Source organism: Aulostomus chinensis, chromosome 8 (assembly GCF_037954235.1).
Source record: "Aulostomus chinensis isolate RoL2024-O1b breed Wild chromosome 8, RoL_Achi_v1.0, whole genome shotgun sequence".
Classification (NCBI taxonomy): domain Eukaryota; kingdom Metazoa; phylum Chordata; class Actinopteri; order Syngnathiformes; family Aulostomidae; genus Aulostomus; species Aulostomus chinensis.
The window spans coordinates 12,118,923-12,137,877 of record NC_141327.1 but is presented as its reverse complement, the minus strand read 5'-3'; the positions used below and the strand labels follow the sequence as shown (position 1 = coordinate 12,137,877).

Below are 18,955 nucleotides of genomic sequence, written 5' to 3'. Positions count from 1 at the left end.
AATCTATCTTGGTTACTTGTTTCACTATGGGACATTTTTTTTAGTTTTTGAAAGTGTTCGGGGAAAATGAAACTACGTATCCAAAAGAATTTCTTGGGAGATCCATTAAACAGTCCCACCCTGTTGATGAGCCTGCAGCTTCCTGCAATCAAGTCATGTTTATGGAATAAAATTCCACTTAGTCATCATGTTCTTATTTTAGCTGTTAGTCTGCGTCTCCCGACAGTGATGGGGATTCATCCTCAGCATGATGAAGTCATATTAGGAGTCATACAACTCTGAGTCTCCTTATTTCACTGCACTTTTTCTTTGTAGAAATCGCTATCCAGCATAACTTCTTACATGGGGCGTGGGACCCGTAAGACTTGAGAACCAGCCTAGAGCCCAAACGGTTGACTGGTTGTATTAAGGTTATGAGTTATATGTTATTGTATTGAGCGTTGAGCATCAAAGAGAGGGACATTTTGTATTTCTTCATATGTGAATGCTTGATGTTTATTTTCAAACGACCCCTTTCTCAAGTGATATTCTATTTAAGGTCAAATGTCTTTTTGCTTTGATAGCTAAACTGTTCTTTGTGATCTCTGTGAGGCTGCACTTTTTTTTTCTGTTGTGACCTTTAATTCATGCATTGCTCAGTTCATGTTTATGTGAAAAACCCTCAAGCCCCGATGCGGCATCTTGTGAATGTAAGAGACTTATTATTATTTACTGTCAAATGCATATGAACTTATTTTTCTACTTTGTTGTTAGGTACCGATATGTTTGGAAATACACACCACCAATCTGATTAAAGCTTCTACTTCTTTTTAAGAGTCAGTGAAGTGTGTGGATCATTCCAATGGATGGGTGGGGGGGGGTGGGGGGGTACATGGATGGATGGATGGGTGGGTGGGTGGATGGATGGATGGGTGTGTGGGGGGGTACATGGATGGATGGATGGGTGGGTGGCTGGATGGATGGATGGATGGGTGGGTTGATGGATGGATGGATGGAAGGGTGGGTGGGTGGGAGAATGCTAAAATGCTGGCATGCTACTTAATCACAAATAATATTAATTCAATCATATAATTGGGGCCGTTCTCCATAATCAATATGTACATTTTAAAACATTGTGCTGATACACGTCCATCAGTGAAGAAAAAGACAAATAAATTTTAACTAATAACACTGAAGCAGAATTTAGCTGACAACATGTTTTGAGTTGCCACGTTTCTACAAAAAAGACCAGATTATTAAGACACCAATTTAAAAATTGATGATGTTTAAGACATTCAGCTGCTGGCTTGGCAAAACCCTTATTCATGGATTACATAAGTGTATGTCATTAAATAGAAAATAACTGAAAACAACACTGTCCAATTCTTCTATAAAAGCACGGCATGTTTTTACTTACTTTTGACAGTGTTAGTGCAGTTAACATTTACCAGAGCCATCATCATAAGACAGTTTGGCATTTTGGATGTTGTTAGCAACCCAAACAATTTGTGGCTCAAATCAGACAGTGGCAGACAGTGTAAATCATTTTTTTCCTCTCAGGGATATTAGTCAGTTTGGCTGTGAGCAGAACTGACGCAGGAGTCACTGCTGTAACCTGCTCTCTCTCTCTCTCTCTCTCTCTCTCTCTCTCTCTCTCTCTCTCTCTCTCTCTCTCTCTCACTCTCTCTCTCTCTCACTATCAGCTGCTGCTCATTCACCTCTGACGGCTGAGCAGCGAAACCTCTGAGCTGCTCCTTAGGACTCCAGTAACAGTCTTTGGACTTGTGACAGAATATTTCAGAACATTTTTCCTTTATTTGGTACAGGTAAGCATCCTCCTACCTGATGATGTTGCCCTCTGTGTTTGTCCTGCTTTCTAACTGCTTTCTAAGTGCAGTCACTGCTTGTGTGCTTACAGATCACACGCGTCTGGTGACAGCTCTCACTGCGCTCCTCAGTGTTTTCGTTGCCGTAAGGATGCTCACTCTTACCTGGCTCTGCAGCGCTGTGGTCGGGCTCTTGCTCTGCTTGGCCTGGAGGGGCTCTTGGAAGTTTATTCATATAGCTCTGAGTACCATCAAAAGAGATCTCATGTAAGCTTTCACTCATTTTCCTCATTACACACTGCTTTCTACTTCAGTCTTTTTTCACCTTCCTCACATTCTCTGTCCTCTCCAGGTGTCTGCTTGTTATTCTGAAAGTGAGATTCTCCATGCAACGGAACATGAGGAACGGGAGCACCATCCCTGCCCTGTTTGCCCTGATGGTGACACGGCATCCAGAGAAGCCAGCCTTAATCTATGAGGCCACAGGAGAGGTGAAGACGTCCTCTACAGCCTGGAAGAAAATCAGACACAGTCAGTGTGAACATGTCGGTTCTACGTGCTGTTGTCAATTTATTTCCAGGTTTGGAGTTTCAGGGAGCTGCAGGAGAGATGCCACGCTGTAGCTCACTGGGCGCTGGCACAAGGCTGGATGGAGGGGGATGTAGTGGCTTTGTACATGGAAAGTCAACCTTTAGTGGTGGCTCTTTGGTTGGGTCTGGCTATGGTGGGTGTAGAGGCTGCGTTCATCAACCACAACCTGCGACTGCATTCCCTGCAGCACTGTGTAGGCGTGTCAGGTGCTCGGGCGATGGTTTTTGGAACTGAGCTAACTGAAGGTAAAAGGATTTGTGGGGAAACTCAGCAGATGTAATTTGATCGCATTTTAATTGATTTCTTAAATGAATTGCTTTTGTTCTACAAAACATGATCTGATCCCATCAGCTGTGTGTGAGGTGAGTGGTGCTCTGGAGCCTGGCATGGTTTTATTCAGCAATGGTGAACAAGTCAATGAGGAGAAAGTCTGCTGCCTCCAAGTTCAGAATCTGGACGCCCTGCTGGCCCAATCCCCCAGACACACTCTGACCCACACACTCAAAAAGACATTCAACGGTAGGTTTCTGCTGTGTGTGTGTGTGTGTGTGTGTGTGTGTGTGTGTGTGTGTGTGTGTGTTAAGGTTTGTTTGGGTAGGAGTGTGTAACTATATCTTGCTCTTACATGTTGCAAACTCTGGATTGCAGCAGCTTCTTCTTTGCCTGTCAGAGCAAACAGGCTGCAGGCTGGCAGCTCTTTGGAATCAGATTTGATTCACCACACACACACACACACACACACACACACACACACACACACACACACACACACACACACACACACACACACACGTACACACACACAGACGCACACACACACACACAAAGAAAACAATTACGATTATTATTAGATCATCATGAAATATATTCCGGATCTGTATAGCTTTTGCTAGATATAGTGATACTTTTTCATTTCTATAAATCCTCATGTGTTGTTGTTGTTTTTTTTTAACCCTTGTTTCACATGACATTCCTAAGCTGATACTCTTCAAGTCCTTGCCTGTCAGACCCACGGAGGATATAGACAGAGAGACAGAAAAAAATCATGCTATGGAATGACAGCAGCTTACATACCACACATGTGAAACACTGGCCCAGTGTGTGAGAGGACAGTGTAGTGTTTGGTAACATGGCCAATTTGTCACAGGGTTAATCAGTATGTCTGTAAAGTGATATCATCCATATTACACAGTATTTTCTGTAGTGCTCCTTGTAATACTTGCACTCAAGGGTACAATTGTAACTACAATACAAGCTGCAATTCACTTTATTATCATTTTAATCACTAAACTATTGGATTAAAGTTACACTTCATTTAAAGAGTGTATTTTGCCTTTCTAGTGCTCTCAAAGACAGTTTTTCCCTCCTGCATCTCTTCTCCGTGACTCCAGAATGTAGTAAGAGTCAGCGACATATATTGACCTTGAAGCTAACTGTGACTAACAGCGAACAACTAGGGCCAGAAAACAACAACAAAAAAACCTTCTGTTCACGAACTCTCAAGCTCATCATCGTGCATCATCCGTATCTTCTTTATCCAGCTGTATACTCAGTAATCCACAAACTCTTTGATTTCTAGATTAAAACAAACTAGCTACAACATTCAAATGTTGTAGTTTGTTCTGTGGGTTACTGAGCTGTAGATGTGGATTATACTGGAATGTGGGTTCAAGAGTTTGTAAACATATTTTTGGGCAGTTTTGCTGTTATTAGCTGTCAGGTGCCATTAGTTTCAACCTAAATATATGTTGTGTTCTCTTTCTGCGTTCTGGAGTCATAAATAAATCATGCGGGGGGGGGGGTCTATTAGTGAGGTCAAGATACCAATTTGTGAGTGATTGAAAGAGGAAATACACATTTTAGGTTACGCATCACAAGACGGCACTGCCTGCTTCGCTGAGGCTGCACTGCTGGGCCTGCTGGACATGAAGCTGGGTTTGAGCAGACAGCCTGTTATTCTCTATAGTAAAATCAAAGTTTTTCTAAAGGGAGCGTGGACTTGAGGAATGACATGAGTTTGAAATCCTCATCGCGAAATCTGTTCACTGTGAGATTTTTTGGTGATTAATGTGTTGTGTTCTTTATTTCTCCATCGAGTGAAACTTCGCTCGAAGCAGGAAAACAAGGTTTTAATGGACTCCAGGCTGGGGATCTGAACTGTCACACAGCCACTGAACAAAAACATTGGCCACACTGCCAGTGAAACAATTGTAAACACTCCTTTTAAGAATGTAATTGAGAACAGGTCTCTTCATGTCCCCTGAACAGTCATATAGAGCAGTGTGTCACATGGGAAACACTCAACCGCACACCAACTTGATCACTCAGTAACTCAGCGACAAATCTGAGTCTGGAGATGAAGTGACATTTCTGGGCTCTTTAATTCCCCACCCCCAAATATGTTCAGATATAAAGTTGCATTGTTGCCAGATGTACATTTACGGCTACATTTACATGGGGCCAAATGTTATGTGTAGTCATGGGGCCCAGAATCTCATGCAGCGCCCCTGTCGAGCCTCGCACAAGCACTTTTATTGTTCTGTCTTCTCTCTTGCTCAACACAGACAGACTCTTCTACATTTACACCTCTGGCACAACAGGAATGCCGAAGGCAGCTGTGGTGGTGCACAGTCGGTGAGTTTTCTGTTTTGAACTGAAATCTGCTCTGTTTCATTTAGGGAAGAAACCTCAAAGAATTAAAATATGTTCAGGATAAATTCTTAAATGATACTCATTGTTAAAACATTTCAACTGACGAAAACGTCATTTTCTTTAACAGGTTTTAGTCTTAAGTAAAGTTTTGTTTTTTTTACAACTCTTATGGCCTTAAAAACATGGGAGTGCTGCCTCAGTCTCACACACACACACACACACACACACACACACACACACACACACACACACACACACACACACACACACAAACACACACACACATACAAAGATGCCGGAGGCTGGCATACAGGGTACCTACCTATTCTTCATTAGGAATTCCCCTCTTTGATACAAAACACAGATACTTTCCAGCAGCTGCTAATAACTGGTTTGGACTCCCTCAAGCCAATGGCATGACAGCTATTGAATAAAAATTATTTTTACAGAATGTGAAAAATTCACCTGTAGTCCCCATTGTGTCCCCTGAGCCACACTACTTATTATATTGGAAAAGAGAAGTAATTTTTTAGTGTGTTTTTTGGGATCTAAACCTGTTTCTTCTGTATACAAGGGTAAGTTATGACACCTGAAGTGTAGGATTAATACATTGCACTGATTTAATATTAAACCAGAAGTTTCTGAGCTGAGAACTAGCGATGGATCTTTCTCTTGTATGTTCTTCAGGTATTATCGCATTGCTGCTTTTGGTTTCCACTCTTTTGGCTTGCGACATAATGACACCATCTACAACTGCCTTCCCTTGTATCACTCTGCAGGTAGGCCCAGTCCTTGCCTGTCTAGAAAGTCTTCATTTTATGTTTTGTCATTTTGTGATTGTCTGATTGTAATTCGTAGAATTGTGTTCATTTTATCATTTGAGGCGAAGACAATTCTCGTGTGTGTGTGTGTGTGTGTGTGTGTGTGTGTGTGTGTGTGTGTGTGTGTGTGTGTGTGTGTGTGTGTGTGTGTGACACAGGCACTATCATGGGTGTAGGCCAGTGTTTGCTCTTTGGGTTGACTGTTGTCATCAGGAAAAAGTTCTCAGCCAGTTGTTTCTGGGACGATTGCATCAAACACAACTGCACCGTGAGTGACGCTGTGATCAGAGAGGAGCATCTGTTTGCTGATTGATTCATGACTTTAGATGAAACAAGACATTTTGTCATATCCCCAAATGTGTGTCTGTGTGTATTCAGGTGATCCAGTACATTGGGGAGGTCTGTCGTTACCTGTTGGCTCAGCCACAACACCCGTCTGAGTCTCTTCACCAGGTGCGGGTTGCTATTGGTAATGGCCTCCGTCCATCCTTATGGACAGACTTCATCCAGAGATTCCGAATACAATGGATCGGGGAATTTTATGGTGCCACAGAGTGTAACTGCAGTCTGATCAACATAGATGGAAAGGTGTGATTTATGTATTTCAATGTTTAAATTGAATTTTCCAAAATGATATCTTATCTCATCTACATGTTCGTACACGGCCAGGTTGGGGCGTGTGGCTTCAACAGCCGCATCCTGCCCACATTTTACCCCATCAGACTGGTGAGGATACATGAAGAGAGTGGAGAGCTGCTCAGGGATGCTCAGGGGCTCTGCATACCCTGTCAGCCTGGTAACCCCCCCCCCCACACACACACACACACAAAGCTGTAGCTGCATGTAGAACATGCAAGCATCAAAGGTCTGATTTCTGTCCGTCTCTCTGTCCTAAGGTGAGCCGGGAATGTTAATGGGACGCATCACCCACAACGATCCACTCAGGAGATTTGATGGCTACGCTGATCAAGATTCCACCAGTCAGAAAATAGCTCACAATGTCTTCCAGATGGGAGACTCAGCTTATATCTCAGGCAGGATTTATTTCACGTCTCTTCAAAAACTCTTCTGTAGTTTTTACTCCAACAGGAGTTTGCTCTCTCGGGTATGACTGAATGAGAGTGAACGGGACACCAGGCCCTCCTTCCTCCTGAAGTATCTAACAGTGACTGGTATTGACAAGAAAAGACACACGGAGTTAAATCTTCTTCTGTGGCATTAAAAACAACTTTGGGGGAAAAAACAGAAGGCAGAATTTTGTTAATGAATCACAAAATGATTGACTACAAAGAGCCTGAACTGCAAATAGACTTAATTCCAACAGAGGGCACTGTCCACATTTAAATTTGGCATAGATCTCAATTTGATTCTTGCTTGGGTGGCAGGCTGGTGATGTAAAGTACCAGGATCAGAGTTACGATGAATGTGATGTGTTGGTTCAAAGACAGCATGTCTGACAGGTGGGGACAGTATCGAGGAGTTCAGGGAACACACCATTTACCGGCCAAGCATGCTGAAAAACCCATGAATTTTTGGGGAAAAATAAGTAAAAAGGCCCTGATATTGTCTAAGCAAATTGTCGGGAAGAATATCACTACAGATCAGCTGATCATCTAAGAATCAAAAGTGACGGAGGGTCACGTGTCATCTCACGTTCTCGCCTAACCGAGCAAATCTTCTTTGAAATGATTAATTTTTTGCAATCAGAGTTTGATTTATTTGGTCTGACTTGCAGTCAAGTCACAGCCAGCGACAGTCTCTGGAGTGTATCGTGTGTGTGTGTGTGTGTGTGTGTGTGTGTGTGTGTGTGTGTGTGTGTGTGTGTGTGTGTGTGTGTGTGTGTGTGTGTGTGTGCAGGATTGATTGTTCCAGCAGCATGGAACTGTCCCTACATACTCAGATTTCCAGTTCTTGGTGTTGATGAGCTTAATGAACACTGAGAGAACTCCAAGAAGAAAGAAGTATTTCAATTTCTGGCTGTATTTCAGGGGACGTGCTGGTGATGGATGACTACGGCTACATGTACTTCAGGGACAGAAGTGGTGACACGTTTCGCTGGCGAGGGGAGAATGTTTCTACCACAGAGGTGGAGGGGGTCCTCAGTGGCCTGCTGGGACATACTGACGTAGCAGTCTATGGAGTTTCTGTGCCAGGTGCAGATGATAGGTTTCAGGTTTGAAACTGAGTACCAAAGTACACAGTATACCTAATTTCCTGATTTGTGTGTGTGTGTGTGTGTGTGTGTGTGTGTGTGTGTGTGTGTGTGTGTGCGTGCGCGCATGCAGGTGTGGAAGGGAAGGCTGGTATGGCAGCGATCGCTCAGGCAGGAGGCGGATTTGACCTTGATGTGTTCTTGACTGCCATACAGAAATCCCTGGCCTCCTACGCACGCCCCGTCTTCCTTCGGCTCATGCCATCTGTTGACACTACAGGTGAGACAACGTTGCAAGGACACGCCACCATGCAATTCACAAGCATCAACTCACTTCCTTGTTTTGTCATCAGACACCTTCAAAATTCAGAAGACGCGGTTACAGAGGGAAGGCTACAAACCTTCGGACTCCGGTGACAAGATGTATTTCCTGAACAGTCACGCTGGGCGTTATGAGGCTGTTACGAAGGAACTATATGATGTCATCATGGAGGGACGAGTGCGTCTATGAGAGTCAGAGGAGGAGAAGTCCTCCAACCCAGCAACTTGAGCCATTTAACCTCTGATAAGACAGATTTTTAGCATTGCATGATTACTAAAGGCATGAAAACACTAAGGCATGGTTTTGGTTCCACTGAAGAAAAGGGAGGCCAACATTCAACAGCTCCTCACGAAACAGCAGCAACTGTCAAAACAGCCCCCCAGTAGCCTTGGACATTCCGGTCATACTTATAATTGCCACTAGACAGCGAGATAAAGATGAATAGTAGATTTTTCTGTCTTTGAAAGAATAGACAGAGGTATCTCATAAATGTGGAAATTAGATTATGAGTTTTTTCTGCAGTGAAATTTTAAAAAAGAACCACCAGATACTTTATGATCATGCATTGGGTTGTAAATGAGCATTATTTTGTGAGACGGGGTTGAGTTCAGCTCCCCCAGATCATCAGAGTCCCACCCCTCGTAAACATTCATGCTAGCAATGTCGGGCCCTACCAGTAATACATAATTGGAACATCCTGCACGAATGTGACCTTACAGGCTGGCGCAGTGACTTTCAGCTTTACTATCAGAAATTGTTCTTACAAATTTATGATTATGAAAGAATTATGGACGCCACAGGTTCACACCCTGACCCAGGTCAAGGCCCTGGGGTTGGACCAGCTTTTAACCTTACGGACCAATCATGAGGATGAGGCTCAAGAAAGTTCAAACAGATGATACCAGATAAAATTCCTTATCATAAATGAAGGTTGTCAGACACTGTGAGGGAAATGACAGTGTAATTAGTTTATGTGAGGTTTAATTTGTAGCTTGAAGTAAATGTTGAATAAAACAGTACAGCCCTATAGTCTCAGAACTGTTGTCATCTTTTTTTCCTAGAGTAGACACACTCTGACTTTAACGCATGAAATAAAATTGATGTCAAGACAAAACATTACAGGTGAAAGAATGGAAAAAAATCCACTTCATTTTTTCCCCTTGCAGGGATCCTGACCACTAGGTTGAGAACAATTGGATTAGAATTGTATTACTTGCTTAAAATTAATAATTATGAGTGAAACAAACAAATCAATCAATCAATCAATCAATCCACCAATGAATAAATCCATTTCACAGACCACAATCACCAAACAAACCATATCCAGATGTACAATTATCGCAGAACATTCAAGCAAAATGCACAGACACACTCATCAGATCATCAGATTATTCTAGTGTGTGTGTGTGTGTGTGTGTGTGTGTGTGTGTGTGTGTGTTCATGTCTTCATGCGCGTGTTTGTGTCTTGCTGATAGCAAAAGTAATTGCCAGCTTAGTTGCCAGCGTGGTGCCTTTCTGCAGCTCCCTCTCAAGTCTGCATGAATAAACTCATCTGTGATTAACACAAGGGGGCGACTGTTTGAGCAGGAGCATGAATATTTACAGGAGATGAGAAAACACCTCCCGCTGGGTCTTTGCTCAAATATTCTCATGCTGAGGTGACAGGAGAGCATGTTCATAAAAGCGTACGCCACAGTCATGAAAGGGCCCCTTAAGTCAAATAATGGGGTTGACTTCTGTTTTTTTGGCTGCGTGTGTCAAGTGCAAAAACAAAGTTGTCGCGATCACGGCTGTGCACACTCAGTCTGTGACAGTAGATTCCATATGATAACAATCCTAATGGAATGATTAAACAACATGTGCCACGACACTGACGAGTGTTTAATTCCACTTTTCATTTTGAATGTTCATAGTTATAGTGTGGAGCAGTTTGACATAAAACATTTAAGGACGAGAAATCACTTTGTTTAGGAGGAAACACATCAGAAACTTTTTCACGTCAGTAAAATAAGCCGAGGCACATTGAATTCTTGCATACATAAAAGGACTAGCATAAGCTAATAATAAACAGGTAAATTATAATTGCTACAAAATATCTGAATATTCCTTTGTCTTCAGAACTATTTTACTATCAAGAGTCAAAACAAATAAATTAAAAGTGATAGTTAATCATTTCTCTGCTTATAATAGCATAGATTTTGTTTGTCATGCTAGCATATCATTAATACTTTCCTCATGTTCTCTGGATAGACTGCTGCTCAAATGTGTGACAGCCTGGCAGCCCTAGGGACCTGGTTCTTGCTGCAGCTTCAGTTAGAGGTGAACTCCTTCCCGTCTTCCAGCTGCAGATTGTTTACGTGAGGGCTCCAAGTCATCCAAACAGGACCAGCTCTGTCTCTGGGGGATCAATTGACCATGGAGGGGAGGAGAGGCCTCCACAGGAGAGAGGATCGGCTGGTGGTGGTTTGGTTTGGTTTACTTCAGTTTGAGTTTGACTGAAACAAATGACAAGAGAAGAGCAGACAAGCGGAGTTTTGTTTGTGTGTGTGTGTGTGTGTGTGTGTGTGTGTGTGTGTGTGTGTGTGTGTGTTGCATCTGTGATTGTTCACATCAGTCTTAGTGGGAGGCATGGAGTCCTACTGTATCTGAATGTGAGGCACTGATGTGCCATAGATCTCCTTCCAACTTGAAGCTCAGCCAACGTGCCGGCACCTCATGCAGCCACACATCACGCTGCAGTGTCAGCTTGACTTTCATGACCCTGTGATTTATGTTGTTCTCAAAGCCCGAGGCAAATTAATTCCTGTGTCTTTGTTCATGTCATTTTTATTACCTGGCTTATTTCTCACCATAGGCACGAAACACTGAGTACACATGTAACGCACTAACAATAGCGTAGCTTTCAGACACAAGGTTATCGTTTATGATCAATCTGATCATAATCTGATCAAACTTACTTATATAATTTCAGTCTTTTTAAGATCCACACCTGCACTGGTGTGTGTAGGCACGATCTGACCTGCTGAAATTTCCCTCGTCATGATTGAATCCAGACAAGCTGACATGTTTCCCTCTGACCTGAGGAAGAAAATCAGGAAAAACCTTTCAGACTCAGGGCAAAATAAAGTGGAGAGGGTGAGGATGTGTGTGAGGTTGACAGTTGGAGACATATTAATCTGTCAAGCCTGCAGGCTTGTTAAAATCCTCCAGTTCCATTGCGCCTTAACAGTTTGAACCACGAGCTGCTTTGAAAATTGATTTTCTTCACAGGATTAATAATTTACGACGCAAAATTATTAATTGTCAATTTACAACAAGTCAAAAGTGCATAATGTCTATGAACCCAAATGCCCATAGGATCCATGTATTTTGCCTTTCAAGTACTCAAGAATGAAGTCTTAAAGCCATGAAGACTTTCTCCCCTCCTGCATCACTTCTTTGTGACTCAAGAATGCAGGAAGACTCAGCCAAGTATATTTAGCTTGAAGCTAATAGTGGTTTACGGCTAACAACAGGAACAGTAAAAAAAAACCTCTCTTTACAAACTCGCAATAATCGCTGTCTTCTCCATCCAGCTGTGTGCTCAGTAATCCACAAATACTTTGATTTCTCCAAAAAAAAAAAAATCTATAACAGCTGCTCATCCGCAATCATTCACAGAAGCACTGAACCAGGTTTGTTTCATCTTGAATTTACCTCTGATCAAAGTGTTTGTGGATTACAGATGTGACCCGGAAAAGAGGAGGGAATACTTGACAATCTTGAAAAGGACAACCTCAATGTTATTAGCAGTCGGTCACTGCTAGCCTCAAGCTAAATATATGTGTGACTCTTTCCCCATTCTGGAGTGACAAGGAAATGCTTCAGGTGGGAACAATATCTTTGTGACACCTATCTGTGAGTAATGTAAAGACAAAAAAAATACATTCTGGTTGGAGTACCGCTTCCAGTATAACTTTGTGGAAAGTCTCACACAGTAGACAAAACCTGTGAAGATGTAATTGTTCCTCAAAAGCCCAAAATGTATCAGCCAACCGTGTGATATAATTTAATACAAGGAATTATGGTGAATATTTATCCTGCTGACGAGAATAAAACTGAATTTCATAATGACCACTGCTTCTTTCCAACATCCTGTTTTGTTTCTCTACCCACGTTCCCTGCAGCTGTGCGAGTCTTGCCTCCCTCTCTGTCTCTTTTCGTGTGATCCGTCCTCTCCCAGGTCTTCACAGCTCCTCTTGGATCCAGGACATCTCACTTGTGTTTTACTCCAAATATCACCTATTTCGTCTTCAACATTTTCATCATATTTTGTGTTGTTTTTTTTTCCCCTCACTGCTGTTCCATTCCGTTCACACGACATCTGTTAACCCTCTGCCGAGTTTCTCTTCCCACATGCCTCCAAGCTGTGTCTCATGGGTGGAGACGTGGTCTTATGGCTCGGGCCCAACTTGGTGTTATCTGTCATGGCACAACATGAGGATCTGGAGTTTTTTTTGTAATCCACATACATCAGAGGTGTTGGTCATTAAATGTTGTAACGCTGTTGATCTGTATCTGTTGAACTTGTCTCCATCGTGGGAGATGGATCCCTTTTCTGACGCAGTCCTTGAGGTTTCTGATGTCTTTCCATTAAAAGTGTTTTATCATTCAGATCGAGGCTCTAATAACAGGGGATGTTGTACCTCGTACAGATTATAACTCCCCTGAGGCTAACTGATTTGTGATTTGGGGTATTTATAAATAAAATTGATTGATTAAAATTGATGAAGTCCATTTACAGCAAGGTTGCATTAATAATGGTTAATCAACGTTTGGTTACAAAAAAAAAACAGCACTGAAGTAGTGCTACGTAAACATAATAAACCATTTATAAATGTTCTTTGTGACTCAAGACTTTACTCTGACCCTAGTACCCTTTACAAGACGCATTAGTTAACTATTAACTAATGGTTAGTTAAACATGTATTAAACATCATTAGTGTACCATTGTTATAAAGTGCTACCATTAATCATGACTTGATATTAGTGATGAAAGTAACAATAGTACTATTAAAGTGATGGTAATATCACTAGTATCACTACATCACCTGAAGACAGGCAGACATGAGCTGAGATGACACAACTTCAGGTAACTGACAGCCGAGGGTTTGGACGTTCCACCTGAGCTTTGATTAACTCACATACTGTTGCTCCTCTGACATGTCCAGCTCTCTCATGAGTCCAGTCCATTGCAGCATCCGATTCTGGGCTTTGCCTCCAGAAATCTGCCAATTGATGCTCAGAAAATCAGTTTTCTGGCCTGACTCCAGAGTGAAGTGCTAGAATTCTCTTGTGCCCTGTGTACCACACCTTCATTTTTCTCAAGTTGGTGTGGCGGTTCAGGAAGCCCATAAAATCTGTCAGCTGCAGATCTGCAAATTGCAGTGTGACCTCCAGGGAAGTAATCAGGCAAGGTGGTGATAGGTTTAACACTAAGCCTCAGCGACAATGAGCCGTGTTTTATGAATGAACTGCATATTCAAGGGTGTCACTACTTTTAAGATCTGTCATCGGATTGTATAAATTAGATGTTGTATTGTTTTAGATGTGCAGTGACTATAATTGCTTGCAGAAATCCGCTGCTGGATGATGGTTCTAGGGGGGTTGGGGTTGTTTCATCTCTAGTATTGACTGTCAATATAAATCAGTTTGATTGAGACTGTCACAGTGAAATGAGGTATGAGCGTAGGACAAGGTGGGGAAAGAATGATAACTGTGAGATGGGGGCTCATGGGAGGAACACACAGGTCACGGATTTGTGGAAGTGAAACTAAAGAGAATGGATCATGGGAACTAGAGTTTACAAGAATCAGTGACAAAGCTCTGATACCTGTAATAACAAGCCAGCCTGTCCTCTGTGAATGAACGGCACTTTCAAGACTTCTGAAGTGTGCATTTATTTGCTAGAAATACAAAAAATTATTCTATGCACAGACACCTCCATAAACGTCATGGTTTTATCACCACAACTAGCCGCGATGATGCTTGTCGTCTTGTTGAGCCAAGTTATCAACTCTGATTTTTAAATGTAAAATTTACAGACATATTTTGCTCTGTAGATTAAAACATTTGAATACGTTGAACGAGTTTGGACAACTGACCTTATTTCAGGCATTTAAACAAAAACCTGTTTGAGACGAAGGAGTCAGCCGTTCAACAATGCAAACTTATTTCAGCTTTTAGGACTCATTCTCTTTCCTCCTAAATGTATAACAAACAGTTAAAAACATTTAATAACTGGAAGAAGAAGAATCTGGACACATTGCCACCTGCGGGTCACCTGATCTACAGTTGTTTTGTCTACAGCTTTATCAGCTGTTTGTGTGTGTGTGTGTGTGTGTGTGTGTGTGTGTGTGTGTGTGTGTGTGTGTGTGTGTGTGTGTGTGTGTGTGTGTGTTGGCACAGCTCCAGGTATTTGGAGTTGGTTGGGGTGTAAGGCAGAGTTTAGGCTATCTAGCTGTCATGTCTGCACCTCGATCCACCATCATGACATGTGCAAACACATCATCACAGGTATGTTATGTGAGTACAGCTTCAGTTCCGTAGGCTGTGGGCGGCTTATTGAATTATCAAACAACGCATATACAGTACTGTATGTGCATGTTGGTGTCTTTGTGTGCATACATGTTTTCCCCCTTACCCGTATATGTCTGGTCTCCTATTCATACCAGGAACTGAGATAAACCAACACACAACACAACACAACAGCTACATCAGGACATGAGACTCTTTCATGCTTCACTTAAAAGCATAAACATGGATAAAGTGTTTTATCACTCTTTTGAATGTACTCACATTTCCCATTTAAGACTCCAGGGCCAATTAAAGTCCAGGGCCTTCTTGGATGTTATGTCTTCTCTGAAGAATTTTAGAAAATACAGTCAAGCAACAGTGGACCTGTTGGCCAAGGGAAAGAGGTGAGTAAAAAATGAAGTATTAACACTCAAAAATAGATGTTGCTTAACACTGTGTACCTAAAAAGGCAAATGCTTGTCATCCACTAGTCAGAATGTGAACCTTTGGCCACTTGAAGACCAGTAGTGTAGTAAATATGTGAGATAATAAATATATCTTTGAGAGAAAATTCCTCAAAATTGTACCATTAAGTACAGAACTCTTCCCATTTGACAGTGTGGGGTCTGGTTTATTTTAGGGTTTGTGCCATCAGCTCATACTAGAGCTGTTACCATTTCACAGTCACTGGCTACAGTCTTGTTTCCCCACCCTAAACCACAGTCCCCAGTACAACTTCCTACTTTGTCTTCATTATTTTTTAACATCTACATTTACCCAACTTTAATTTTTTGCTATAAATACAGATAGTAGATCACATGTTTGGGCCTAATCTGGGCCAAATTTGGTGCAAGAGGCTCAGTTACGGTACTGGCAAGTGTGATGTGGACCAGATGTGATCCAAATGTAATAACCCAGGCCTGACTTTGGTTACAAGTGCTCTGTGAGCCAGATGTAGCCTGAATACAATAAGTTAACAGGAAAGAAGGCAGATTGAAACGAACGGGCTGACCAGCCACAAGGTAACAAGCTCCATTCATATCATTATCATGCTTGTAATTTACAATACCATTATAAATACACATTATCTCATCACTATGCATCCCGCTAGTTTACATGATGGGTCATTTCACTTGCTAGCTTGAGCCCCACAAATTGGAATTTTCATTTTGATGAACACTGCCACTTTTGGCCAGAGGGGGCGCTAAGGTCAACTCACACTGAAAGTTAAAGAAGCTGCTTTAAAGTGAGGAAAAGTTGATCTGTTGTATAATTACACTATGAGGTATTAGGAGCATGACTAGAAATCATCAAAAACATACATCATGCCTGCCTTCACTTGCAGTACAAGTTACAGCCAGAGGTCTGTAAAATGGCAGGACAGAATGTAAAAGCTGTAATAGCGGGTATTCAAGAGTAACTGGTCTTTTAATGTTCTCCTATGGAAAAACCGATGCCCACTGGAGTCCAGTCCTCCACTTGAGCACATCACACTTTTACAGGAGTGTCTACAAAGTGAGAGAATCTAAAGTGAAGCTGTGTTCTTACTCTCAATGATTTCTACAAAGACATGGCAAGACTCAGCTGTGCACTGAGCTCATTTTAGCTTCCTTTAAGGGTTAAGGAAGCAAGAGCGGGGGTGAATCTTTGATCCAATGAGTCCTCAGGCAACAGGATAAATGATTCTATTCTTTAAATGACTTAATCATTTGACTGGCAGAAATTATTAGATGGAATGTGAGGATAAGATCGCCTGAGGCATGAAATACTGTACATCCTTAACAGATAATCATGTTATGCTTCTTCTAAAATATCTGAAATGTCACTGATTAAGAATAATGTAGAAAAATAAATGATGATACCTTATCAACCATCCTCTACTAAGACACTGTGGCATATATAATCTGTTCATCACGTTTAGTATCATAAATAATCCTGGATTTACAGAACAATATTGCAAATGTAAACTGATGAAAATAACTGGATAGTATAGAGCTGCATGATTAAAACTGTTTATCAATTGTGATTATTTTGACTGATATTGCAGTTGCGATATAACTTGCAATATTAAAGGGAATGATAATTTCACATAGTTAATGTCATTTTCATTGAAAACCCCAGTAAAATGACCATGATGTGATTTTTGTGCAGATCAGTATTTAATAGTGGTTTTCTGTAGAATACGTGGAGTCAGTACATCACTGCAGCTACACAATATTTGATTTCAAAAAGTATTCTGGCGCACAGTCGGCCTCTAACAAACATGTGATTTGAAAATTGCAACAGGCCAAATTTTATCTGATTACTTGTGGATCCCTTAGAAGGGGACGCTTTCGAGCATTTTGATGACACTAAATGAATGTTCTGTTCAGAGGGCCTGGTTCTTACCAAACCTTTTCCCAGAATCTACAGTCAGTATATACTCTGTGGTACTTCTATTATTCTGGTTGTAGTGTGACTTGCTGAATCATTACACTGGCCTATCATGTAACAAGTGTAACGTATTCGTTTTCCTTTGGTTTATTATAATTTACTCAGCCATAGTAACAGTTGCAAATGTTGCAGGCACATTCTCTGGTGTTCTCTATCCATGGAGCCCAAGATCATGCATGTAGATCTGCTAGTTGTTGAGCTGTTCTTGATTTTGTTTGGGTATGTCTTTGTAGGCAAGCCAAACCCTCCAGCAGCCCAGGGTTTAGGCATAAACCAGCAAGAGGTAATCTGATGGGAGACATGGGAGAACACATTTGGTACTCAAAGTTAAGAATCTTCTTTTAACAAAACCAGCAAATTACTAGAAAAGTGGCATAACTTAGAATACACTCTAGTATCTGAGGCGTTCCCAGGCCAGTTGAGAGACATAGTCTCTGCACGTGTCCTGGGTCTTCCCCGGGGCGTCCTACCGTTTCACCACGACGGACCAATGCAGAGTCCACATCACTCAAGACGCAGCACCAATCCACCTGTCGATCTCACAATCCATCTTTCTCTCATTTGTCAAGAAGACCCTGAGGTCCTTGCACTCCTCCACTTGTGACAGGGTCTCATCCCCGACCCAAAGATGGCACTCCGCCCTTTTCTGGGCGAGAACCATGGACTCGAGCTTAGAGGTGCAGATTCCAAACCCGGCCACTTCACACTTGGGTGATTCAAGCCAATATTTTGATTTTGCTCAACAGTCAATGACAGAGAGGTCAAGGTGCCTCAGAAAAGAGAAAAAAAAACGTATTCAATGTCAATGTAACTCTTATTCATGTCATTAATTCTGTTTGTAACTGTTCTAGCTTGATGCTTCACTGTGACCTTTGACCACCTAAGTTTTTTCAGGTTATTCTTGAGTCCCACTGGATCGTTGTACAACATTCAAAGACATTTCTTCAATGCTGAGGAATCATAGTACGGAGAATGGGACATATATTTTGAGGTGACCTTGACCTTTGACCAACAAAATCTTTTCAGTGCATCCTTGATTCCAAGTGGACAATTGTGGTAAATTTGGGGGAAAATCCCTCATTCATTAGAGATGAAATGTAAATTTAATATGACAGTGACCTTTGACTCCTAACAAGTTTTCAGCCCATCTTTGAATGCCAATGGATGTTTGAGTCAAATTTGAAGAAAGTCCCTCAAGGTGCTGCAGGTGTTATCATTAACAAGAAAGGGCCATTTGTTCAGACGGACGGGAAAAAAAGTTAGAGGGAAAACCTGCTCCCTCACATGTTTTATAAGGTGCAGGTTTTTTTTGGAAGGTGCAGATTTTTTTATAAGATGCAGATTTGTAGGTCAAATTGCCGTGGTTTCAGGGTCAATGCAAGTGTCTGACTCAAACAAGCTCTTAAGATGCAGTGAACATAATCTTGCATTTCATTCAAAGAGACAACCTGACTTGAACCCCAGTGTCCAATCAGGTGCAATGTGGCAAGGCGAAGGTTCGTGAAAAGATTGAACAACAATGGGGAACCGTTTGTTATTCCACCTTGAATAACTTATCAGTAAAAGTTGCATGCTGTATTATTTTCATTGTTATTGTGTGTGTGTGTGTGTGTGTGTGTGTGTG

General features: G+C 41.7%; 1 protein-coding gene across 3 annotated transcripts; it reads left to right on the top strand.

Annotated features, from left to right (window-relative positions):
* Window positions 1–1,708: 1,708 nt before the first annotated feature.
* LOC147257189 (long-chain fatty acid transport protein 1-like) lies at window positions 1,709–9,361 on the top strand. Of its 3 annotated transcripts, XM_086210127.1 has the most exons (14): window positions 1,709–1,805; window positions 1,898–2,072; window positions 2,158–2,296; window positions 2,386–2,641; window positions 2,748–2,915; window positions 4,961–5,030; window positions 5,736–5,827; window positions 6,028–6,137; window positions 6,248–6,457; window positions 6,539–6,665; window positions 6,766–6,903; window positions 7,858–8,022; window positions 8,155–8,301; window positions 8,375–9,361. In XM_086210127.1, the coding sequence occupies exons 2-14, from the start codon at window positions 1,957–1,959 to the stop codon at window positions 8,530–8,532; spliced, it is 1,896 nt and encodes a 631-aa protein (XP_086066253.1). In that variant the 5' UTR covers window positions 1,709–1,805; window positions 1,898–1,956; the 3' UTR covers window positions 8,533–9,361. The 3 variants fall into 3 exon arrangements, with proteins under 3 accessions (XP_086066253.1, XP_086066255.1, XP_086066254.1); XM_086210128.1 differs by lacking the exon at window positions 1,898–2,072 and having other exon boundaries at window positions 1,713–1,805; XM_086210129.1 differs by lacking the exons at window positions 2,386–2,641; window positions 2,748–2,915 and having other exon boundaries at window positions 2,158–2,336.
* The last annotated feature ends 9,594 nt before the right edge of the window (window positions 9,362–18,955 follow it).